Below are 25,573 nucleotides of genomic sequence, written 5' to 3' on the forward strand. Positions count from 1 at the left end.
AGTTTAAACAAATATACTCAATCTCGTTACCACCGCGCAATCAAGACCTGGAACATTTCCATCGACCCTCAAATCTTCCTGTGCCCCTTGGCAGTCAGCCTCTCCTCCAAACCCACAGTGACTGCCGGCTGAATTTCTGCTCCTGTAATCTTGCCCTTTCTAGAGTATCATATAAATGGAATCATACAGAATGTAACTTCCTGGGTCTGGCTTCTTGCATTTAATATGATGCTTGTGAGAGCCACTTCTCTTGTAGGTTGTTCCGTTAAAGATGGACGCTAAGGATGTTTCTAAGTGGTAGAGCACTTGCCTAGCATGCAAAAAGCCCTGGGTTCCATCCCCAAGCACTGCACAAATGAGAAAGAAGCTGGATGTCATGGCATATGCTTGTAATGCGGTACTTGGGAGGCTGAGACAGGAGGATCACAGGTTCAAGGATAGTCTCAGCAAGTAGCAAGACTCTCGTCAACCTACCAAGACCCTGTTTCAAAATAAAATAGGGCTGGGGTGTAGCTCAGAGGTAGAATGTACTGGGTTCAATCACCAGTACCACCAGAGAGAGAGAGAGAGAGAGAGAGAGAGAGAGAGAGAGAGAGAGAAGAGAGAGAGTGATAGTTCACAGTAAGTTCAATCTGCCCATAAGACGTATTCCAAAGTGTACTGTGGACCCAGTCAGATAACCTTGAAATATGTAAAGCAGGAATCCATGGAAACAACCTGGCCCCATTGCTGCTGTCAACTCCTCTGATTACCTTTTCTCCCTTCTGCAGCTGCGCCAGCCGCTTACTTACTGTTCAGCTCCAAAAGCATCACAGCTTCTGGCCTCTGCAACAGCCTCCCCTGCCCAAATACCCCACATTTGCTCATGGTTACAGATCATCCCTTGCCTTCTGCCCAAGTTGAGTTATATACCATATCCCTAGTCCTTTTTTTTGAACAGGCTCTCGCTAGGTTGCTAAGAGTCTTTCTACATGGCTGAGGCTGTCCTTGAACCTTTAATACAAAAGCCCAGGCACGGAGTATTTCTAGACAATAGTAGGCCACAGTGTTCAACTCGCAGGTCGCGCAAGTGAGCTCCTGTGGCTGCAATGTTGGCAGAATGATACCGGCAGAGGCCAAAGTGATGTGAATAAATAAGTGGAAGTAAGGACGGGAGACCCAGAGAATACGGAGGCCAACACCGCCACGGTGCTTTAGTAAGCTGGGGCGCACCATAACCATGAAAGCAGCACATGCAAAGCAGAAAACAATATAAATTCTAGGGTTTCGTGCAGTGACTGTTTTTTTTGTTTTGGGGTTTTTTTTTTTTTTTTTTTTTTTTTGCGGGTCTGGGGACGGAACCCAGGGGCATTCGACCTCCAAGCTACACCCCCTGCCCTATCTTTTAGTCTTTATTTTGAAACAGGGTCTCACTGAGTTGCAAAGGGCCTCACTAAATAGCTGAGGCTGTCCTCGAACAAACATCCTCCGGACTGAGCCTCTCAAATGCTGGGATTACAAGCGTGCCCCACCACGCCTGGTGGGATATTATTTTTAAACTAACAAGACCCTTTTTTTTTTCTTTTTTTTGCGGGTCTGGGGATGGAACCCAGGGACATTTGACCTCTGAGCTACACCCCCTGCCCTATTTTTATTCTTTTTTTTTTTTTTTTTGGTGGTGGTACTGGGGTTCCTGGAAGCCCTTCTTCCTCCAGGCTACACTCCCAGACCTATTTTATATTTTTGAAACAGGGTCTCTTACGCCAGCACGGCTGGCTTCGAACCTGCGCGATCCTCCTGTCTCCGCCTCCCAAGCGCGGGGATTACAAGCGTGCGCCACCACGCCCGGCTTTATTCTTTATTTTGAAACCGGGTCTCATTGAGTTGCAGAGGGCCTCACTAAGTAGCTGAGGCTGTCCACGAACCGCGATCCTCCAGGTCTCAGCCTCCCGAATGCTGGGATTACAAGTGTGCGCCACCACGCCCGGCTTAACAAGACCCTTAACGTCCTCCCCTCTCATATTTCTCAACTCCATGAATGAGATTCTAAGATGAAGGAGTCTTCTGAGAACATGGAAGACAAGAAAGGACAAGGCCCAGATACTCCTCTGCGTGCAAGCAGGAATGGACGCGCAGGTCGGCAGGCAGCCCGGGGAAGCTTGAACTCGCTTCCTGTGATGCTCAGAAAGAAGTCTCCATTAGGGCTCATAAGTAACAGTTTAGCCTTGTTTTGCTTCAGGCACAGCCCGAGTTGATTATTACCTTTCTCGAACCCTGACCCTCTTTGTTTAATTCACCTAATAAAAGTAACACTGGGTGGAGTTCTGGCTCTTTCCCCCCTTGGGGAGTTGAGTCCTCTGCTCTGGCAGGAACTGCATTCCCGTGTCTGTGAATCCTTTGGTTCCGACTCCCAACACCAGGAGTCCAAGAAGCCTCCTAGTCCTCCCTGCCCTCCGCCCTCCACGACTCCTCCTAGGTAGTTCCAGGCATTTCTCCCGTCTCCTCTCTGTTCTACCGTGGCCCAATGGTAGTCATCAATTCCCATCTCATCAGTTTCTGTAAAGTCCTCTTAACTGGCCCTTCATTCCAGTCTGAACTCCAACGTGTCTACAGAGCTAGACTAGAAGACTCCCAGACGCACCTGCAGGACGGTTCTGGATGTTAGGGTGCGGGAGACTTAGGAAGCAGACGTGAGGCAAAAGTCACCTGTCCTGTGATGGTGATGGCCGCAGCCCACTCCATGCCTCAACGCCTGGACAGAGGCGTGGCGCATGGCGGGTGGTTGCAGGGGCAGCAGCAGTTTCCTGACACCTGCACTGCAGCTGCAGGGCTATGACCTTGAAATCAGAGACCGGGGAGGACCCTCGCTTCTGCGGCACCAGCCCTCCAGTGGCTGTCTAAGCACCTAATTCCCCATATCGAATCCCTTTCTGCTTGAAAGATCTAGAGCAGTTTCTGTTGTCTGTGATGAGCCCTCACTGAGAGCTTCAGATTCATCCGCTGAACTATTTTCCTGAGTAATTTACCACAGCAATGCCATGTCATGCCACTGCTCAAAACCCAGTGGCTCCCCATCTCTAAAGAACATGTCTGAGGTCCTGAGTTAAGCATGGCAGTCCTTTGTGAACTGGTTCTGCCCTCTTACCCTCTCCTACGGCAGGAATCAGCCACTTCCTATAAAGGGCCAGTTAGCGGAAATGTCACTGTGGCAGAACTAGAAGCACTAGAGGAGAAAGCTGCGTTCTGGTTCACGATTTCAGACGTCTTCGTCCACAGACAGCGGCTCCACTGCTCCGGAACTGCGCTGAGACAACATCATGGCGGAAGCGGTGGCAGAGGAAAGATGCTGGGCTCAGGACAGCCAGGAAGCAGAGAAAGGGGCTGGGATAAACTCTAGGGCCCAAGGACTCGCTCCCTCCTGCCAGCTCCCCCTCCTACAGCCTCTACCAGAGTGTCGATTCATCAACAGGGGTGTATGTGTGTGTGCGTGCGTGCATGTGTGTGCGTGCGTGTGTGTGTGTGTGTGTGTGTGTGTGTGTGTGTGTGTGTATCTGTCTGTCTCTCTCTCTCTCTCACTGGGGATAGAACCCAGGGGCTTTCGTCCTCGTAAGCTATCACTCCCCAAAAGCCCAGCTCTGAACAGCGTGGGAGGGGGAGGAATGAACAGAGGAAGCACAGTGACGGTGGACACACGTTATTATACATTCGTCAGAGCCTACAGAACAGACGCCACCAAGCGTGTGCCCCGACATGACTGGACTGAGTGACATGACGTGTCGACAGAGGTCCGTCACTCCCACAAACGCACCTCTTTGGGGGAGGTGACAGTAATCGGTGAGGCCGTGGATGGCAGTAAGAGGCTCATGGGAACTCTGTCCCCGCTCCTCAGTTTGGCTGTGAGCCTAAAGCTACTTTAAAGAAAAGAGCAAGGAGCCGGGCGCACGCTTGTCATCCCTGCGCTTGGGAGGCAGAGGCAGGAGGATCGCGCTGGTTCCAAGCCAACTGCGCTGGCTTAAGAGACCCTGTTTCCAAATAAAAATATAAAAAAAATAGGTCTGGGAGTGTAGCCCGGAGGTAGAAGGGTTTCCAGGAACCCCCAGTACCACTAAAAAGAAAAAAAAAAAAACCCGGGCATGGTAGTGATCCCAGTACTTGGGAGTCTAAGACAGGAGGGTCCCAGGTTCAAGGCCAACCTCAGCAATTTAGCAAGGCCCTTGGCAACTTAGCGAGACACGGTTTCAAAATTTAAAAAATGAGGTGTAGGTCAGAGGTAGAATGCCTCTGAGATCAACTGTCAGTACCCCCAGAATAAACAAACACATAATAAATAATAAAAAGGGCCGGGGGTATAGCTCAGAGGCAGAATACCCCTGGGGAAGGCAGGAAGAAAGAGGCAGGCTAGCCGCAGCCTGCAAGCCAGGGTTTGCCACGGTGGCCATGCCCAGTCTCTCGCAGCGCCACCATATGACTTCCGTTTCCTCCACCACCCAAATTCCCATTCCCCTTGGCCTTCCCCAGGGCCTGGCCCTGCAACAGTCCACCCCATGGGCGAGTTGTCTCCGCCCTCCCAGCAGGCTTGGGTACACGCCCCACAGTCCCTCCAGCACGTGTACACGCCAGCAGCATGGGGCCCTCACCTAGACCGTGGTCGCCACCCGAGCGTCTGCCTGCTGCCGGGGACCAGCCTGAGGGCAGGGACCACGACCTAGCTCTGCACCTGGCTTTCCACGTGTGGACCGACTATGCCTCCAACTGCGGACATCTGCCTTCCTTCCTCCCAGGTCCTAGCCAGCTTTCGGGCACACGCTACATCTCCAAGGCGCATAGAAGACATTCCGAATAAATACCTATGAGACAAATAGGTATGAGTAGATAAGTGTATCATCTATCGTGCCACTTGAATAAGTGAGTATTAATAACCCGCTGTCTAAGCGAGCGTGTGATTACTCGCCACGCTCGCCCCTCGATGCCTGGCGTGGAGTCTGGCAGGGCCCTTGTCTGTGCTGTCAATCTTCTCCACGCACCTGGCTTTCCAGAAGTCAGAGGCCAGGACTGCGCCTTGGTTATGGACACTCAAGTACACGTGTCCCCTCCTCTTCCCCGGCTCTTAAGAGAAACGAGGCCACTGCCAGATTTTAAGGAAACGCCATTATAACGATGGCGAGCCTGGTGGAAACTGCACGGGGGTGACACATCTCTGAACCAAGCACCTCGGGCTATCTCAGTGAGGAAGAGAGCGGAAGGCCAGCGGCCAGCGGTGCCTAGAGCAGGGCCCGGCGCCCGAAGGCACCACCTCTCCCAAGGCCCTCTTTCCCTCTCAGCGCTGCTCCCCAATCCTGCCCTGGCCCTCCCAGGACTTCCGAAGAGTTCCCAGCAGGCTCACAGCCGGATCCGTTTATTTTTCTTTCCTTTCTGGGCTGGGCCTCTGCAGACATAGCTGAGAGCTATTTAGAGCGCACCAGAGACCTTGGGCTTTATAAGGCTCCAGGAATATGGCTCTTTAAACCTTAGGAGGTCACGAATGCCAAGGCAGGGGAGTCAACACGTCGGAAAGGTTCTCACTGCAGCCAGACAAAGACGAGTGAAGAGGGGAAGATGGAGACTCTCACAAAAGAACCTGAACCTTCGCAGAGGATCGCTGGGAGAAGTGTAAGTTGCAGATTTAGAGCAAGGCTGGCTGGTACTGACAGCTGGAGAGGGACCAGGCAAATGCCAGGCCTCAGCCCCTCACCCTCTGCACACACGCACTCACATACCTTCTTATACGATGACCTAAACTCTTAAAAAAGAAAAATCAATTGTTTAAGCCCCTACATACAGCCACTCTTTTTTCCCCCATACTGGGGAGTGAACCCAGGGGTGTTCTACACTGAGCTACATCCCCAGCCCTTTTTATTTTTTCTTTTGGAACAGGGTCTCAGCCGGGCATGGATGCACACACCTGTAATCCCAATACTTGGGAGGCTGAGACAAGAGGATGGCAGGTTTGAGGCCAGCCTCAGCAACTCAGTGAGGCCTGTACCTCAGAGGCAGAACGACAGCCTGGGTTTAATCCCCAGTAACATGTACACACAAAAAAGGTCTTGCTAAGTTACTATGGGTCTCACTAAATCACTAAGGTTTGCCGCAAACCTGTTATCCCCGTCCTTGGATTCTAGGCACATACCACATCCAGCTTACATAGCGCTTCTGAACTAGGATCCTTTTGCAGCTCTTCTAATGAAAAACTTTATGAAGCTGAACCCTAACTAAATGCATTATTCCTCTCTTTCTTTCTTGTTTCTTCTTTTCTTTTCTTTTTTTCCTTTTGGTCCATTCCCCTGTCTCTGGAAACTTCACAGGGATCCCGGCCTGAGCAGCCAGCTCTTCAAGTGGGAGACAGTTCAGAAGCGTGTGTGGCGGGGCCCGGCTCACACACGGTAACTCTGGGCTGGATTCCTCCCTCCCTCCCTCCCTGCACTGCACCCCAAAGTTAGAGACGGAGAGAGAAAAGTCACAGGTGACCAAGAACAAGCCAAGCTCGCCGGGCGCAGACATCCTGGCCTTCCCTCCTTCGGCTGGAACGTCACAGCCAGCCGTAAGCTAAGGGAAGTCCAAAGAGCGGTGCCAGCGCGGTGCCCTCCCCCGGGTCTTCCCCCCACATCCCCCCTGGGCCCTCAGACACTGCAGCGACCGCTGGACAAGGGACAGCGCTGCCTCCGCGCGGCCCCGCTCCCTCCTTCACGCTGGCTCCTCCTCGCCCGCCGCGGCTCCATCCCTGTCTCATGAGCCCTCGCACATCACCAAGACTGAGGCATCTTGGGGACTGGAGGCCGCTCCTGGCCGTCCCCGAGTGGCGCGCGCACAGGCGCACTGAGACCCGGGCAGGGCCCCGAGCCGGCCTCGTTCTACCAAGTAAGCAGAAACGGGAGGACTTCAGGGGCGTGGGCAGCACTCTCGGTGCCACGGAGCACACGCTCCCCTGGGGTTTCATAACACGCCAGCCACCGCCACTGTGACGCAGGGGCGAAGGTCACTGGACAAGGGCACAGCGCGGGAGGGCACGGGAAAAGGCACAACCCTGGGTACACCGCGTGGTCCTCGTTCCTCCTGCTGAGTGCCAACCAGCATAGACCAGCCCTCTCAGGCCACCAGGATCAGGGTGGTTCTGACACTGTACCTGCAGGAGAACTGTTTTCGCCTAACACCCAAGCCCCCAAGTCCCAAATTCGCTTCTCAGGCCTGAAATTTCTCACTTGGCCGAAGAGGTCAACTTGGAGCATTGGCTTAGAGTCACTGGCTAAACTGCGCAGGATAAAAATAAATGGCTAGCTGGGTGTGGTAGCACACACTTGCAATCCCAGAACTTGGGAGGCTGAGACAGGAGGATCACAGGTTCAAGTCCAGCCTCAGCAACTTAGTGAGCCTTTCTGCAACTTGGTGAGACCCTATTTCCAAATAAAATATAAAATAGGTCAGCCGGGCGTGGTGGTGCACGCTTGTAATCCCCGCACTTGGGAGGCAGAGACAGGAGGATTGCGCAGGTTCGAAGCCAGCCGCGCGCACTGGCTTAGGAGACCCTGTTTCCAAATAAAAATGTAAAAATAGGTCTGGGAGTGTAGCCCGGAGGTAGAAGGGCTTCCAGGACCACACACACACACACACACACACCCAAAATAAATAAATAAATAAATAAATAAATAAATAAATAAATAAATATATAGAGAGGTCTGGGAGTGTAGCCCAAAGGTAGAAAGCCTCTGGGTTCCACCCCTAGCACCACAAATTAATAATGATAATGATAATAATAATAATAATAATAATTATTATTATTATTATTATTATTATTATTATTATTCTCTAGCCCAGAACCACCACTGCTCACTGCTGTTCAGTTCCTCAGATTGGTAGGTGATACCTTTTATTTGTTCTTGTGAAATATCTTGTGTAGCTGGGCATGGTGGCACACACCTGTAACCCCAGTACTTGGGAGGCTGAGACAGGAGGATTGTACGTTGTGGCCTGCCTCAGAAACTTAGTGAGGCTCTCAGTAACTTAGCGAGACCCTGGTTCCTTGAAAGTAGAATGCTCTGGGTTCAATCCCCAGCAACACACACACACACACACACACACACACACACACACACACAGTTGTGTAACCACAAGAATATATTAAAATACATACTCAATTTAAAGAAGAATCGTATGAACCATACATGATGGTGTACAACTGTAATCCCAGTACTTGGGAAGCTAAAACAGGAGGATCACAAGTTTTAGGCTCAGAGATTCAGCAAGAGCCTCATCAACTGAGCAAGACCCTTTTTCAAAATACAAAAATAAGAAGATACATTTTTTAGTTTTACCACCTAAGGAGGTACACATAAAAAAAATTACGTTGCCATTCAGCACCTTTTAACTTTATTTTTTGTGTAGTACGGGGGATAGAATCCAGGGGCACTGCACCTCCAAGATATCCCAGTCCAATTCTGTAGTCTTTTTTATATATATATATTTTGAAACAGGATCTCACTGAGTTGCGAAGGGTCTCCCTAAGTAGCCGAGGCTGTCTGAGAACCGTGATCTTCCGGTCTCTGCCTCCTGAATGCTAGGATTACCAGCGTGCGCCACCACACCCAGCCTGCACTTTTTAACTTTATATTAATGGCCTCGGACTGTTTTTTACGCTGTAACCTGCTTCTCTTGCTCAGCCTCACTTTTCTGAGATCCTAGCATGTTGCTGTAACTATGCTTACTATGGGACGGTATTCTCTCGTAGAAGCACACAAAACTTACGGTATTAATGCTCCTGTGTGTGCGTGTGATCCTGCGGATTAAACCAGGAGCTCCACCTCCAAGCTACTTCCCCAGCCCTGTTTTATCTTTAATTTGGAAACAGGGCCCCACTAAGTTGCTGAGGCTGGCCTTGGACCTGCAATCCTCCTGTCTCAGCCTCTTTAGTACTAAGATTTCAGGTGTGCCCCACCATACCAGGCGGCAACTGTTTCCTAACCAGACTCACTGATTTCGTACTAGCACAGTCTGTTTGCAAACAAATGAATTGTACCACAATCCCCTACAAGTTCCAGATGGCAGGCCAGATGGTGAAACAGATGGAGACGTTTCCTCTGGAGAGGAAACATTCTTCAGGAGAGGGCAAGATCCCACTAAGTAGAAGAGTTTCAGCCCGGCATGGTGGCACACACTCGTAATCTCAGTACTTGGGAGGCTGAGACAGGAGGATCACAGATTCCCGGCTAGCCTCAGCAACTTAGTGAGACCCTCTGCAACTTAGTGAGACCCTGATTCAAAGTAAATTAAAAAAAAAAAAAGGCTGGATTGTATATCAGAGGAAGAATGCCCCTCGATTCAATACCCAGTACCACAAAAATAAAAGTAAAAAATAAAGAGTGTCAAGACCTTGTTGAGCATGCAAATGGCATTCCTGCAGTGTGAGCTTGGGTGGCTGAAATGCTCACAGCACGCCCTTCACAGTCCCAGGTCTACAGCTGCACACGCAGGGCCAAGAGGAGGGGACAGGCTGCTTGGACACTGTGGCCCTCGCCTTCAAGGCCCACCGGAGCACCCAAGCCCAAGGAAAAGCTGCCCTGAGACAGCGAGGGCCAAATGTTTCATCCAGGAGGCAGCAGGAAGAGCCACCGCGGAAGCACGGAGAGCAGAGGCGGCCCTGGGAGAGTGAAGGGCCACCTCCCACCTCCCAGCCGTGGCCCTGGGCAAGCGCACCAGATGTGCTCAGCTCTCAGGGTGTGCATGCCAGTGTCTTCAGGGGCAAAGAAAGTTACCGCCACCTTCAGGGAGCGCCAGGTGTGAGCCTCTCAGGGTGACAAGACTCATCTCAACCGATTCTTTTTTTGTGTGTGTGTGGTACTGGGGTTCCTGGAAGCCCTTCTACCTCCAGGCTACACTCCCAGACCTATTTCTTAGATTTTTTTTTGGAAACAGGGTCTCCTAAGCCAGCGCACGCGGCTAGCTTCTAACCTGTGCGATCCTCCTGTCTCTGCCTCCCAAGCGGGGGGATTACAAGTGTGTGCCACCACGCCTGGCCAGACCTATATTTTTTTATATTTTTGAAACAGGGTCTCTTACGCCAGTGTGGCTGGCTTCAAACCTGCCCGATCCTCCTGTCTTCGCCTCCCAAGCGCAGGGATTACAAGCTAAGCCACCACACCCAGCGTTTGGCAGATTCTTACAATAGGCGAGAGCCTCCTTTTACAACTCAAAAGACCAAGGTTCTGAGAGATTAAGTAGCACAGCAAGTAAGTGCCAGGATTTCTGCTTCGGCCACTGACTCCAAAGCCCTCCTCTCTTATGCAGTAGACTACCCTGCTACCTGCAGTAGTAAGTATGCATGCGGGGTAACCTGTACTGTAAGGCGCTAAGTATGCATGCATACTGACTTGTACGCATACAGTGGTAAGTACGCATGCACAGTGATTAGTACGCATACAGTGGTAAGTACGCATGCACAGTGACTTGTATGCATACAGTGGTAAGTACGCATGCACAGTGACTAGTACACATATAGTGGTAAGTACGCATGCACAGTGACTTGTATGCATACAGTGGTAAGTACGCATGCACAGTGACTAGTACGCATACAGTGGTAAGTACGCATGCACAGTGACTAGTACGCATACAGTGGTAAGTATGCATGCACAGTGACTAGTACGCATACAGTGGTAAGTATGCATGCAGAGTGACTAGTACACATACAGTGGTAAGTATGCATGCACAGTGACTAGTACACATACAGTGGTAAGTATGCATGCACAGTGACTAGTACACATACAGTGGTAAGTATGCATGCACAGTGACTAGTACACATACAGTGGTAAGTATGCATGCACAGTGACTAGTACACATACAGTGGTAAGTACGCATGCACAGTGACTAGTACGCATACAGTGGTAAGTATACATGCATAGTGACTAGTACACATACAGTGGTAAGTATGCATGCACAGTGACTAGTACACATACAGTGGTAAGTATGCATGCACAGTGACTTGTATGCATACAGTGGTAAGTATGCATGCACAGTGACCTACACACACAGTGCTAAGGATGACCTATCCAAATGCACAAAACACTGCGTTTGGATCATATTTTCTAAAGTGTTTGCTGCATAAGAGCAGCAAGTTTACTGTGAATAAAGACTTAGATGGCAGAGGCCTGTGTAAACACAGAGGCTGCATCCAGTCAAACGCTGTAGCTCCTAAGCCTACCAAGGATGCCTGCCCACCTAAGCTCTCCGGAAGGCACTTTGACCACCAATAATTAACTAGGTTGTTAAGGCTGGCCTCAAACCTGTAACCTTCCTGTCCCAGCTGCCCAAGTACTGGGATTATAGGCATGTACCGCTAAGCCCAGTCTAATAATTAATAGCTCTGAATGTCTACCATGTAGGATAGACAAAAATGCATCCCATTTTCTGTGGTCTGGCTACAGTTTTACTAGGCAAAAATTTTCAACACAAATGATAACAAAGAATTATTGGGGCCGGGCATGGTGCACACTTGTAATCCCAGCATTCGGAAGGCAGAGACGGGAGGATTGCAATTCGCAGACAGCCTCAGCTACTTAGCGAGGCCCTTCGCAACTCAGTGAGACCTTGTTTCAAAAAATAAGAAGACTAGCCGGGCATAGTGGTGCACACTTGTAATCCCAGCATTCAGGAGGTGAAGACCAGAGGATCATGGTTCATGGAAAGCCTCAGCTACTTAGCGAGGCCCTTAACAACTCAATGAGACCCTGTTTCAAAAATTAAAAGACAGCCGGGAGTGGTGGCGCACGCCTGTAATCCCCACGCTTGGGAGGCGGAGACAGGAGGATCGCGCAGGTTCGAAGTCAGCCGCGCTGGCTTAAGAGACCCTGTTTCCAAATAAAAATATAAAAAATAGGTCTGGGAGTGTAGCCCAGAGGTAGAAGGGCTTCCAGGAACCCCAGTACCACAAAAAAAAAAAAAAAAAAAAAAAAATTAAAAGACAGCCGGGAGTGGTGGCACATACTTGTAATCCCCACGCTTGGGAGGCTGAGACAGGAGTTTGCACAGGTTCGAAGCCAGTCTCAGCTACTTAGTGAGGCTCTTAGCAACTTAGTGAGACCCTGTTCCAAATATAGCATTAAAAAAAAAGGTCTGGGAGTATAGCCCAGAGGTAGAAAGCCTCTGGATTCCACCCTAAGTACCACCAAAATAAATAAATAAATAAACAAACAAACTAAAAAATAGGGCTGGGGTTGTAGCTTGGAGGTAAAATACGCCTGGGTTCATTCCCAGTACCGCAAAAATAAATAATTAAATAAATAAAATAAAAAGATTTTTAAAAATAGGGCTGGGAGTGTAGCTCGGAGATAGAATGCCCCTGGGTTCCATCTCTGGTACCGCAAAAAAAAAAAAAAAAAAAGAAAGAAAAAAAAAAAAAAAAGAATTATCAGGATCTGTGAACATCAAGGTTAATTAACTAGAGGAATTCAGTCACTGATAAAATAGGTCCACAATTTAGGTCTAAACTTGTTAAAAGCTGGACTCTGCCTTCCAGCCCCTAATTAAGTAACATTAGTGTCTGACGCAAACTTTCCGAGTCCAGCAAAAAAGAGCAAGACAGTGGTTACTACACACCAAAAGCCACGTCACCTCAGAAGAGCTAAATGCCGAAGCCGTCCTCACCCAGCGGGCCACCACTGAAGGCAGTCTGCCTCCTCCATGACACAAGATTTGCCAGTCACACTGCCAGTCCCAGCCCTGTAAGACCTGACTATTTGTCCTACCTTGTGAGCCATAAAGTAAGCCATGGAAAATCCAACCCATGTGCAGGGGAGGAGGTGACACCTTTTTGCAAAGACTTGGAGAAATGAGGGCAGAGAAAAAGTTCCAATTCTAATGATGCTACAGACAAAAGGCCCAAATGCCCACCCTCTGCTGCCCACCCTGGCACTGCCCAGCGCTGCAACCACATAAACACGAAGCGGCCACTTCCGGGGAAGCGCAGGCCGGCCTCGCGGGCACCGTGGACGTGCCGTGCGTCCTGGCCGAAATCAGACTCCAGGTTTTTCTCCAGTACCGGAGATGGAACCCAGGGGCACTCTACCTTCAAGCTACACCCCCAGCTCTATTTTGTATTCTTTATTTTGAAACGACGGGCTCTCACTAAGTTCCAAAGGGCCTCACTAAGTAGCTGAGGCTGTCTGCGAACTGAGATCCTCCTGTCTCAGCCTCCCAAATGCTGGGACCACAAGCCTGTGCCACCACGCCCGGCTGTCAGACTCCATTTTACAAAGCATTACTCCCCATTCCCTGGGGTTTGTTGGGGAATTTTTTTTTTTTTTTTTTTACCAATTATTCACCCACTCTCGCTGGATAATAAAATTTACAAACTAGAGCCGGGCGTGGTGGTGCATGCTTGCAATCCCAGCATTTGGGAGGCTGAGACAGGAGGATCGTGGTTCGCCGACAGCCTCAGCTACTTAGTTAGGCCCCCCACAGCTTAGTGAGACCCTGTTTCAAAATAAAGAATAAAAGGACAGAGTGTGTAGCTCGGAGGTCGAATGCCCCTGGGTTCCATCCTCAGCACCGCAAAAAAAAAAAAAAAAAAAAAAAAAAATTACAGACTACAATCATCTGGTTCTTTTCCTTAAACTGTCTGGGAATTTTGTACATTGTAATACACACTGACAGCTATTCTCCTTCCTAGAAATTGGGTTGTCATGGAAATGAATTTGCACTGTTAATACAGGTATAAAGCGGAAACTTCAGTAAATAAAATTACCATCAGGGATATGTATAGCAATTTTAACTCAGTCTCCTAAATATAGAAGGTTTTAACCGATGCCCCAAAGGAACCACAGGCCAGTCCCTGAAATAGAAATGCATAGCTGGGAAATTTCACATCCACAAACCATGCTCCGAGCGCTTCTCTGGAGATCCTGGAAGGAGAACTGTGGCCAGCGTAGCCTCAAATGTATGAAAAAGCAATCAAGTTCACTCTTCAACAGGTCCTTCTGTCCAGGCGCGCTGGCCCCGACCTTTGTCAAGGAACCACCTTGAGCTCCCTCTAAAGCTCCATCATGGGATAAGTCAGTTTTAAGATCGCTAAATATTTCCAATAGTTTCTAACATAAACTATTTCCTGTCGCTTCCCAGCATGTTTTCAACAGCTTCCAGCATCATCTCAGCGCCTTCTCATCAACGGGGGTGGCGGTGGGGGCTTACCGTGATCTCCCGCCAAAGCAGTTTGTGCTGGGGAGCTGGTGCCGGTTCTCGGAAGCTGCAGGTGTCCCGCCGGATTCTCTGGAAGGTGGCTGTGATGCTGGAAAGGGACCAATCACAAGGGAGAACAGAAAGCAGGTTTTGTTTGTATGTTCCTGGGGATGGAACCCAGGGCCATTCTACCTCTGAGCTACACCCCAGCCCTATTTTTTTTTTTTTTTTTTTTTTTTGGTGGGGGCAGTACTAGGGATGGAACCCAGAGTCATTCTACCTCTGAGCTATACCCCAGCCCTATTTTTTATTCTTTATTTGGAAACAGGGTCTCACTGCATTGCAAAGGGCCTAAGTAGCTGAGGCTGGACCTGCGATCCTCCGGTCTCAGCATCCCAGGTACTGAGATAACAAACGTGTGCCACCACGCTCGGCTTATATTTTTTAATTTTGAAACAGGGTCTCACTAAGCTGATGAGGCTGGCCTCAAGCCTGTGATCCTGCCGTCTCAGCCTCCCAAGTACCAGGATTACAGGTGTGCACCACCATGGCTGGCTAAAAGGACAGAAATCTTGAGAAGTACAACCCTTGAGAGTTGACCACTAGACACAGAACTCCCTCTGTGTACTGGAGTCGCCCACCAGGACGGGATAGGGACAGCTTGCCAGCTGTAGCCACTGGTACAAGAACAGGGCAAGCATGTGAGACTGCATCCGTACCCTGGAACAAGGGCTGAACCTGGGAAACGCATTTCCTCCAGGACACCGGAGGCCATCTAAGGCAATACCAAGCAGACTGGTTTACACATTAAGTGAACCGCAGCCTCACAGGTGACACAACAGAAACTAACCATGCAAAGTGTGGCAGGTACAGGCATTTCTCCATAGCGCCGCCTGATGGATTTTAAGAGGCCAAATCCAGCCGGGCGCAGTGGTGCGTGCTTGTGAGCCCAGGACTTGGGAGGCCGAGACAGGAAGATCATAGGTTCGAGCCTAGTCTAAGCAATTTAGCGAGGCCCTCCACAACTTAGTGAGAACCTGTTTCAAAATTAAAAAAAAAAAAAAAGAAAGAAAGAAAGAAATAGGGGTGGGGGTTTAGCTCTGAGGTAAAAGGCCCCTGGGTTCAATCCCCAGTACCACAAAAAACAAACAAACAAAAAAAACTTCTCACTTCCCCAGAGAAACCTTCCTCCCGGTTTTGGTGAGTCCTCCCAGAGCACAGGAAGCCCGAGCTGCCCGGCTCACTCGGGTCACAGCTTTGGTCACAATGACAGCTATGCAACCATTTGTGTGCTTACCCATTTGATGTCTCAACTTCCTCCCCCCACCAAGTAGACTGACTATAAACCTCAAGGGGTGGGGGGTGGGAACCCTGGGAGTTTTGCCCACTGCCATCTGGCTGGCACCTGGACTAAGACTGAGAACATGCCAGGTGTTCAATTACGTATTTCTGTGTGAGGTAGATGAAGAGTGTGCGTTTTCCTCCCTATACCAATAGCACCTCAAGCACTGACTGGTCCAGTATGTGTATGTGTGTGTTGGGGTGGTCTTCTTTTTTCTTTTTTTCTTCTAGTACTGAGGATTTAACCCAGGGGCATTCTATCTTTGAGCTACATTCCCAACCCATTAAAAAAAAAATTTTGTTTTGAAACAGGATCTCCCGGGCCGGGCGTGATGGTGCATGCTTGTCCAGTACTTGGGAAGCTGAGATGGGAGGATCACAAGTTCCCAGCCAGCCTCAGTTACTCAGTGAGGCTCTCAGCAACTTTGTGAAACCCTGTTTTCAAATAAAATATAAAATAGGTCTGGGAGTGTAGCCCAGAGGTAGAAAGCCCCTGGGTTCCATCCCCAGTACCACAAAGAAAGAAAAAGAAGGAAAGAAAGAAAGAAAGAAAGAAAGAAAGAAAGAAAGAAAGAAAGAAAGAAAGGTCTCCCTAGGTTGCTGAGAGTCCTGCTAAATTGCTAAGGCTTTCCTCAAACCTGCGACCCCCCGCCTCAGCCTCCCATGTGCTGTCATTATAGGGTGCACCACCGCACTCAGCTCGGCTGGGAGCATTCTCGCCAGCTGTCAAGTTCCGTCCAAACACTGAGATTCCACCCAACTGCCCTTAAATTACAATTCAAAGAGATACAGAATACCTCTTTGGGGCCCCAAAAGCACCATATTTACATCACATCTAACAAAACATTTAATAAGAAAAGTTATGGAGAAACCCAACCCGCTTCAGACTTCATGAGATAATTTCCTGCTACATCCAAAGGTGACTAACTCCAGACTCGATGAAAAGAAATTAACGCCCAACATCCAGGGCAGAGCAGGGGCTCTCCCGTCCCCACTGGGGTCTGCACCTCGAGATGGACGCACGGTCCCCTCTGCAGCCAAAGCCGTCTCTTAGAAGCACGCTCCAGCTCCCCAGGAAGGTGCCCACACACGGCAGAGGCTGTGTGCGCCCAGGTCACATTTGCTAACGGTGCTTTCTTTCCCAAGGTCCAAGTGGGAGGAAAAGATGTTTTTCTCTGCTCTCGACCCAAACAGTAACACACAAAGCTGTGACATTTACTTTGGTCCCTGGTCAGAACACAGTCCTTGAGAAAGCACGTGGTGATTTTGAGCTGGGCGGCTGAGCATCATCGGGGCTAGCTGTGGGCCAGGACTGGCTGCGGGCACGGGGGAACAGGGCTGCCGCATCCCCCCCACCCCCGCCCCGGCTGCCACCACCCGGCCTGCCCACCCGGCCCTGGGGAGCAGGCGGCACTCACCGTCTGACAGGGCACAGCCATTAGGCACGCTTCCCAAATCAACAGTCGGCCCGTCCAGGAAAATTGTCAGCTCCCCGCCCGAGACAACGCTGCCTTTGTTCTCCGTCTGCAGGTTCAGGGTCAGCTGCGTGTTCTCCACTGTGGGGCAAAAACACAACATGGAAGGCTGGACGAAAGGCAGCCCCAGGGCCGGTTCTGGGTTAGGAGCTGCCGTTTCACCCACTCGGGCTTCCCCGGCCATGCTCTCCCACGCCTTCAGCCTCCTCGTGGCGTGGAATGAAGAATGGGAAGGAGTCTGCCTAATGGGAAGCGTTGCCGCGGGAGGCCGAGGGCACAGGGGCTCTGTTTCCAACCAGCTCCGAGCGCCAGGCTGGCTAGCCATTCCTGCCTTACTGCTTCATTTGCTTGCTCATACTTGCAGCACGGAGAAAAGTGTGGGGGATGCTGAGCGTGTACAGAGGAAGAAGCTGCCTGCAAGCAGCATCCCCACTGCCCACGGGAAGAACAAACACAGGAAGCTGAGACGGGAGGAGCGCAGGTTCGCGGCCAGCCTCAGAAACTTAGTGAAGCTGTCTGCAACTTAGCGAGACCCTGTTTAAAGATACAGAATAAGACAGGGCTGGGGATGTAGCTCAGAGGTAGAATGCCTCGGGTTCAATCCCTAGTAACACACACACACACACACACACAAGCCAGGATACCCTAAGAAAATGTCAAAACAGACCTCTCTAGCAGAGAGCTTGCAGATTATTCTTTTTTTTTGGTGGTACTGGGGTTCCTGGAAGCCCTTCCACCTCGGGGCTACACTCCCAGACCTATTTTTACATTTTCATTTTGGAAACAGGGTCTCCTAAGCCAGCGCGCGGCTGGCTTCGAAACCTGCGCGATCCTCCTGTCTCCGCCTCCCAAGCGCGGGGATTACAAGCGTGCGCCACCACGCCCGGCTTGCAGATTATTCTTTGATTTGTGGAGTGTGTGTGCGTCAGGGGTTGTTTGTTTCTTTTTAGTGCTGGGCATAATCTTAGGCTCTCATTTACGCTAAGACATGCTCTACCACTAGGCTACACCCTCAACCTCAAAAAATGTTTTGAAGTTTTTTAATCCTGAGCTAGGTGTGGTGGCACATGATCCTAATCCCAGTACTTGGGAGGCTGCGACAGGAGGATCACAGGTTCACAGCCAGCCTCAACTACTTAGTGAGATACTCTGCAACTTAGTGAGACCCTGTTGTAAAATAAAGAATAAAAAATAGGGCTGGGGGTATAGCTCGGAGGTAGAATGCCCCTGGGTTCAATCCCCAGTACTACAAACCAAAAAAAAAATTTTTTTTTAATCCTGCCAGGCATAGTGGTGTACATCTACTTATGATACCAGCTTCTCAGGAGACTGAGACAGGAGGGTCATGAATTTGAGGCCAGACTGGGGAAAATAGTGAGATCCCATCTCGACAAACAAACAAAAACAAAGGCTACGGATGTAGCTCGGAGATAGAGTGCTTGCCTAGAATACATGAAGTCCTGGGTTTAAGCTTTAGTATCACAAGTAAGTACATTTTTTTTTTTTTTTTTTTTTTTGCGGGTCTGGGGATGGAACCCAGGGGCATTCGACCTCTGAGCTACACCCCCTGCCCTATTTTTTATTCTTTATTTTGAAACCGGGTCTCACTGAGTTGCAGAGGGCCTCACTAAGTAGCTGAGGCTGTCCGTGAACCGTGATCCTCCAGGTCTCAGCCTCCCAAATGCTGGGATTACAAGCGTGCGCCACCACGCCTGGCTCAACAAGTAAGTAAATTTAAAAATAAATAAGTAAGACTTTTAAGCGAAGTTATCCCTTTGAAATACAGGGGAGATTTCAAATAATAAAAGTTCAATAGGCAAGTCGGCACCATTCAGCCCGTGATGAGAGACACCGGCTGACATCTTCCATGACTTAGGTGAGAAGCCGCGTGGACTCACCCAGCCCGGGCCATGCGGGAGATGCAAGCCTGGGGGCAAATAAGACAAGCTGGGCAGCCAGGCGTGGCGGCCCAAGCCTGGGATCCCAGGACTTGGCAGACTGAGATGGGAGGATCGCAAGTTCCAGGCCAGTGTGGTAACTTAGCAAGACCCAGTTTCAAAGTAAGAGTTAAACAAGGGCCAGGGCTGTAGCTCAGAAGTAGAGTACCTCGTTCATGTTTCAGTACCACAGAAAGGAAAGAAGGAAGGAAGGAAGGAAGGAGGGAGGGAGGGAGGGAGGGAGGGAGGGAGGGAGGGAGGAAGGAAGGAAGGATAACTATTGCAGAAAAAAAGAACAAGTACTCGGGGCAGAAGCACAGCTCTCAGCAGGCCAGAGACAGCCGAATGCCCCCCGGCCCGTCACCAAGCCTGGCCATACTGTACAGCTTCCGTCCAGGTAAATACACCATCCACACCAAATACCCTGGGGTTCTGTGCAGTTCAGCCCAGTGAGGAGCTGCAGCCTCCGGCTCAGGGCCATTCAATAACTACCAAGAAAGAAGTCGTGCTCAGCTCTGCACGGGTGTGTGCCCCCCACTCCGGCACACCTTACCCAGGTGGGCGAGCCGAGCGCCCGCGGTGGGATCTCCCTCCTCGCCCACCCTGCGCCCTATCCACCTCTTCACTTGATTTCATAGTTGACACCGTATCATTATAAGCTATCTTACCTGCTTTCTAGAACAAGGTAGGGACATATAAGTAAGTGCTTCCATACATACTAAGGTAAATCCAAGCACTTTCTAGGGATAACCTGCCCCCAAAAACACATTAAAAATAAAAAGCCGGCTTCAAATCTAAGAAGCAGACATGGCCTTTTCGGAATTTAGCAGAAAAGTCAGAGTCAATTCCAGGATCTCTACAGCAAGGCAGAGCCTGAGGACCTCCACAGCACCTCTGCAGGCTCTCCACAGAAGCAGGCCCTGGGCTCTACTAGCCGCTGCCTACCCTTCATCTCCCCAACTCCTGTATCTTTATTTGTGGTATTGGGGATTGATTCTACCCCAACATACACACCCAGGCCATTTATTTTTTACTTGAAAACAGGGTCTCACTAAGTTGCTGAGCCTGGCCTCAAATCTGCGATTCTCCTGTCTCAGCCTCCCAAGGTACTGGGATTGTAGGCGTGCTCCACCATGCCCAGGCCAAGAACATTTCTCCCTGAACCCCCGTTCTGGGGACTGAATCCAGGACCTTACACTCTCCAGCTCCTTTCTGCATTTGCAATTTTCAGTTGGTTTTACTCAAGAGCCTGGTGAACTCTAAATATTCCTGTAAAATTGTTCAGTGCACAACTTGGAAACAAGTTCCTTTGAGGATCAAGGAGGGCCTTTGGCCCCAGCACCTCAGGGCTCCGTCTCTGCACCTGAGGGCTCTGCCTCTGCACCAGAGCCTACAAGGTGACTACAGCCCAGTCTACCCAGTCACCACCCCTGGGGCAAAATCCCAGGTCAGGCTGCCTGCTGCCCCAGATCCTGGCCCACTGAAGCAACGGAAGGAGAGGGAATTTTCTTAGGGCAGGGGGCACTGCCTCACTCCTACCTCCGGGTGAGATCCTGTGCTTAGCAGCACAACGCAGGCACTCGGCGGGCAGGTGAAGCCAGGCACTAGATTCTGAGCTCAGCACTACTACATAAGACCTGGCGACGATCGACAAATGACAGCCTGAGCATCGGGCCCCTTCCCCGCAAAACAGGAATCCACGTCACCCCTTTTGCAGAGACAATTGTAGAGAATGAAGCTGCTGATAAGCTGCCGTTTTTATCATCTTCCTGGTGATTTTCCTATTTTTCGGATAGAGAGGCCTGATTTCCCATGGTCTAGTTTATCTTACTTCATGGATAGTCACTTCAGACCTTTCTGAGACTTTTTTAGGTTGTGGCAACAAACTCCATAAAGCCTTCCAAGGTAAGCCACATGACCGTCAAAGGACAAACTGTCTCCTCCGGTTTCTAATTTTTTTTTTTTTTTTTTTGGTGGTACTGGGGGTGGAATCCAGAGGCTTTCTACCTCCGTGCTATACTCCCAGACCTTTTTTTTTTTTAATATTTTATTTGGAAACAGGGTCTCACTAAGTTGCTGAAAGCCTCACTAAGTAGCTGAGGCTGGCTTCGAACCCGTGTGATCCTCCTGTCTCAACCTCCCAAGTGTGGGGATTACAAGCGTGCGCCACCACGCCCGGCTATCCTCCGGTTTCTAGGACCTCTCCCAAAGATGCCCTTTGGCTCAGCGCACCCTTGCTGAAAGCGCGCTGGCAGGGGCACTGCAGAAAGGCTCCTACACCCCTTCCCATCACGTGAAAGCCCATCACCTTATAGATGGACTGTGGGTCTGTTTTCCCCAATTCCTGAAGGGATGTGCAATGGGAAGGTGGGCACCCACGGCCTCTCGCTGCTAATTCCGCCCTCCGTGACAGTCACACTGCGCGGCCTCTTACAGAAGCCACAGGCAGAACTGGACCTTGTCTCTCCGTGGTCTCACCTCAATGCTCCAACTTAGCTCTTCCATGGAGTTTACCCACTAATGGCCCCAGCAGAGTCACGATATTTGTATAAACTCAGAAGTAGCCTTATAATACTCTGGGGCTCAGTTTGCCTTTAAAAAGAGTCAGTGGAGGAGGTGGGGGTCTTTTTTCTTTAACTGAACTTCTGAAAACATAACCCTCTGTTGTTATAGTTACTAAAAAGATAGCCATAGAAACCACTGACTGTAGTCGGGCATGGTGGCGCACTCCTATAAACCCAGGGAGTTTGAGACAGGAAGCTGAGACAGGAGGATCACAGGTTCACAGCCAGCTTCAGCAATTTAGCAGGTTCTGTTTCGAAATAAAAAACAAAAAGGGCTAGGGGTGTAGCTCGGAGGTAGAATACTCTTGTGTTCAATCTCCAGTGCAAAAAAAGAAAAGAAGCTGGCAGTGGTGGTGCATGCTTATAATCCCTGTACTTTGGAGGCTGAGACAGGATGATCACAGGTTCACGGCCAGCCTCAGCTACTTAGTGAGGCCCTCCGCAACTTAGTGAGACCCTGTTTCAAAATGAAGAATAAAAAATAGGACTGGGGTGTAGCTCCGAGGTAGAATGCCCTGGGTTCCATCTCCACTACAAGAAAGAAAGAACGAAAGAAAGAACAAACGAATGACTGAACAGAAACTCTGGCTATGATTCTCAGAACCAAGTGATCAAGCTTAATGACACTGAAACAAGAGAGCCTGACGCCACACGCTTCCTGGTGGCGACAGTATGAGCGATACGCTGTCCCTTCTTTTTTCCCTTTTTCTTTTGAAACAGGGTCTCACTAAATTGCTGAGACTGGTCTCAAACCTGCAGGCCTCCTATTTCAGCCTCTCAAGTACTAAGACTACAGGGGTATCCTACCAGACCCAGCTAAAGTACTATGGTTTTATTTTAGAACGCTCTTATTCTCAGGGGGATGTCTGCACTTCAAACTGTTTTACAGAACAGACCAATGTTTTCAGAAGCGAAGTGTCATGGTATCTTCAACCGACCTACAAGTGGTTCAGGAAAAAACTGTACATGACCACACACTTACATGTACAGATAAAACAGATGTGGCAAAATATCAAAAGTGGGATCTAAGTAGAAGGCATCTGAGTGTTCACTGTATTCCTTTCTCCATTCTTCTGCATGTTTGTAAATTGTATAATAAAAGGTTGGAAACAGGTTTCTTGGAATTGGTAAGGCTATTAAAAAAATTAAACCTCTGAGAACAGAACACCCTATTATTCCCTTAAAAAAAAAAAAAAAAAAGGCCTGAGCCAGGGGAGCCCTACAATGTATAATGGGACTAAAGAAACCATTAGCTAACAGAGTGGCAGCCGCGAGTGTGCAGGGAGCCGCAAGGCCGGCGTGGCTGGAAAACACATACTGGAATCTTGGTTATAAATAGCAGCCCGGCCACCTCACCTCTGGGCCCCCGGTTTCACTACAGCCATGCTGCCGACGCCACAAAGGCCCTTTCTCTTCCAGCACGTCTTGCTACTGCCTCTGGAGGCACCGCTCAAAAGCCAAGAAACCCACGGGGGCCGGGGGTGCAGCTCAGTGCAGGGCGAGTGCTTAGCACGCATGAGGCTCTAGGTTCAATCCCAACAATGAAAGAGAAAATATATATATATATATATAAATACACATACATACAAAGAGAAACGCTAAGAAAACTTGGCCGTGGCCTCTGTCTGGTGCAGGTTAGGAAAGACCCAGGACTACGCACAAACCCATCAGCAGGCCCCACAGGCCTGCCAGTCACTGGGAGTTGAAGCTTCATACAAATCATAAATAGAGACTGGGGAAAAAGCCAACTGAGAACATGACTGCAGTTCGTCGGACTGGACATGGAGCAGATACAATGGAAAGATCATGCTGGCGAGACCTCGGTTCCACCTCGACGTGAACTTCTGCGGTCAGCCAACATACTCCGCCCGTTACAGGACTGCACCCTTCTCATTTGTCCTAGAGACCAACCAAATACTAATACCTTGCAAAGCTATGGAGGTCGACGTGCAGTGTCGGCTGAGGGAAATAATCAGCAATCTCAAGGTCTGGGACAGGAGAACTCTTTAATAGCAAGCTCACCAAGAAAGACAGCCAGACACCAGGCCTCCTGATAGAAATGTACACCACCACACCAAGAAGAGCCAAGAAGCCAGAGAGGCCAGGCTGCTAGAGCCACCCTGAGCTTAGACAGGTGCCGAGGGACACAAAGAACCCCGCTCCAGGGACACAAACAGCAAATCGCAATGTGGGAAACTGAACGGGACAGACTGTCCTGCTTCTTCAGCAATGAATTAAAAAGGATAAAAAGGAGAATCTTTGGAGTAAAAAAGATTTAAGAGACATAGCGATCTCGTTTCCATCCTGAACCAATCACAGACTGGACTAATCATAGAAAAGAAAAAAAATTTCTAGGTATGAAATGGGGGATCAAGGTTAGGATTTTTTTTTTTAGTATGATACTAGAGATTGACCCCAAAAGCATTCTACTACTGAGCTACACTTTATTTATTTATTTATTATTTATTTATTTTATTTATTTATTTTGGTGGTACTGGGGTTCCTGGAAGCCTTTCTCCCTCCGGGCTACACTCCCAGACCTATTTTTACATTTTTATTTGAAAACAGGGTCTCCTAAGCCAGCGCGCGCGGCTGGCTTCGAACCTGCAGGATCCTCCTGTCCCCGCCTCCCAAGCGCGGGGATACAAGCATGCGCCACCACGCCCGGCTCTGAGCTACACTTTAATCTTTTTTATTTTTAAACTTAGAAACAGGGTCTTGCTAGATTGCTAAGGTTGGCCTTGAACCTGCAATCCTCCTGTCCCAACCTCCCAAGTACTGTGCACCATGGAGCCTGGCTAGGATTCTCTTTTTTTATTTCTTCTTTTTCTCTCTCCCTTCTCTCTCTCTCTCTCTCTCTCTCTCTCTCTCTCTCTCTCTCTCTCTCTCTTTCTCTCTCCTTTCTCTTTCCCTCCCTTTCTTCCCTCCTTCTTTTTTTCTTTTTATTTTCCAGTTCTGGGGATCAAACCTGGTGCATGCCAACCAAACAATCTACCACTAAGCTATACCTCCAAACCAATATTATGATTTTGTGTGTGTGTGTGTGTATGTGTGTGTGTGCGCATGCACACACACACACACATGGGTGCACACACGCACAGTACTGGGAAGTGAACTCAGAGGCATTCTACCTCCAATATAAACCTCCAGCCTTATTTATTTATTTATTTATTTATTTATTTATTTAGTGGTACTAGGAATTGAACTCAGGGGCATTCTACCTCCAAACTATACCCCACCCATATTTATTTTTTATGTGTGTGTGTGGGGGGGAGATACTGGGGATGGAACCCAGGGGCATTGTACTTCCAAGCTACACCCCCAGCTCTATTTTTTAGTCTTTTTAGTTTTTGAAATGGGGTCTCATTAAGTTGCAGAGGACCTCACTAAGTAGCTGAGGATGGCCACGAACGCAGATCCTCTTGTCTCAGCCTCCCAAGTACTGGGATTACAAGCATGCACCACTATGCCCGGCTTCCTATCTTTATTTTTGAAACAGGATCTGGCTAGGTTGATGAGAATCTCAGTACTTGCCGAGGCTGTCCTTGAACCTATGATCCTCCTGTCTCAGCCTCCAAGTACTGGGATTACAGGCATGCACCACTACACATCACTCAAGGTTATGATTTTTAAGAGTCCTTATCTTTTAGTGACACATCCTGGAATATTTGTAGATAAAATATACCTGGGATATAGCCAGGCATCGTGGCATATACTCGTAATCTCAGTACTTAGGAAGGTGAGACAGAAAGAGCGCAGGTTTGAGGCAGCCTCATCAATGTAACAAGATTCTCAGCAATCTAGTCAAACCCTGTCTCAAAACAAAACAATTAAAAAGGGTTGGGGTGTAGCTCAGAGGTAGGATGCCCCTGGGTTCAATCCCCAGGACCAAACACAATAAATAAATAAATAAATAAATAAATAAATAAATAAATAAATAGCTGAGGTTTATGTAAAGCTGACCCAGTTTAGGGGTGGGTAGATGGTTCAGGACTGGCCATTTGTAGATGGCTCTTAAGCTGGCGGGGCACGCAGGGATCCACCATTTGCACTCTCGTGTGAATTTCACATTTCTATTATC

At 49.3% G+C, this 25,573-nt stretch overlaps 1 protein-coding gene across 1 annotated transcript in view; it reads right to left on the bottom strand.

The window, feature by feature from the left end:
- WWP2 (WW domain containing E3 ubiquitin protein ligase 2) overlaps positions 1-25,573 on the bottom strand; it is a gene marked incomplete at its 3' end in the record, with an annotated part of 125,831 nt that overhangs the window by 72,811 nt on the left and 27,447 nt on the right. The window contains exons 4-5 of the mRNA XM_080702167.1: positions 16,935-17,072; positions 14,188-14,284 (exon numbers count right to left, since the gene is read on the bottom strand). Of these exons, the coding sequence (XP_080558293.1) occupies positions 14,188-14,284; positions 16,935-17,072 (235 nt within the window). The remainder of the gene's footprint in view (positions 1-14,187; positions 14,285-16,934; positions 17,073-25,573) is intronic.

The sequence above is a fragment of the Muscardinus avellanarius genome (genome assembly GCF_963383645.1).
Source record: "Muscardinus avellanarius genome assembly, chromosome: 10".
In the NCBI taxonomy this organism is placed as follows: domain Eukaryota; kingdom Metazoa; phylum Chordata; class Mammalia; order Rodentia; family Gliridae; genus Muscardinus; species Muscardinus avellanarius.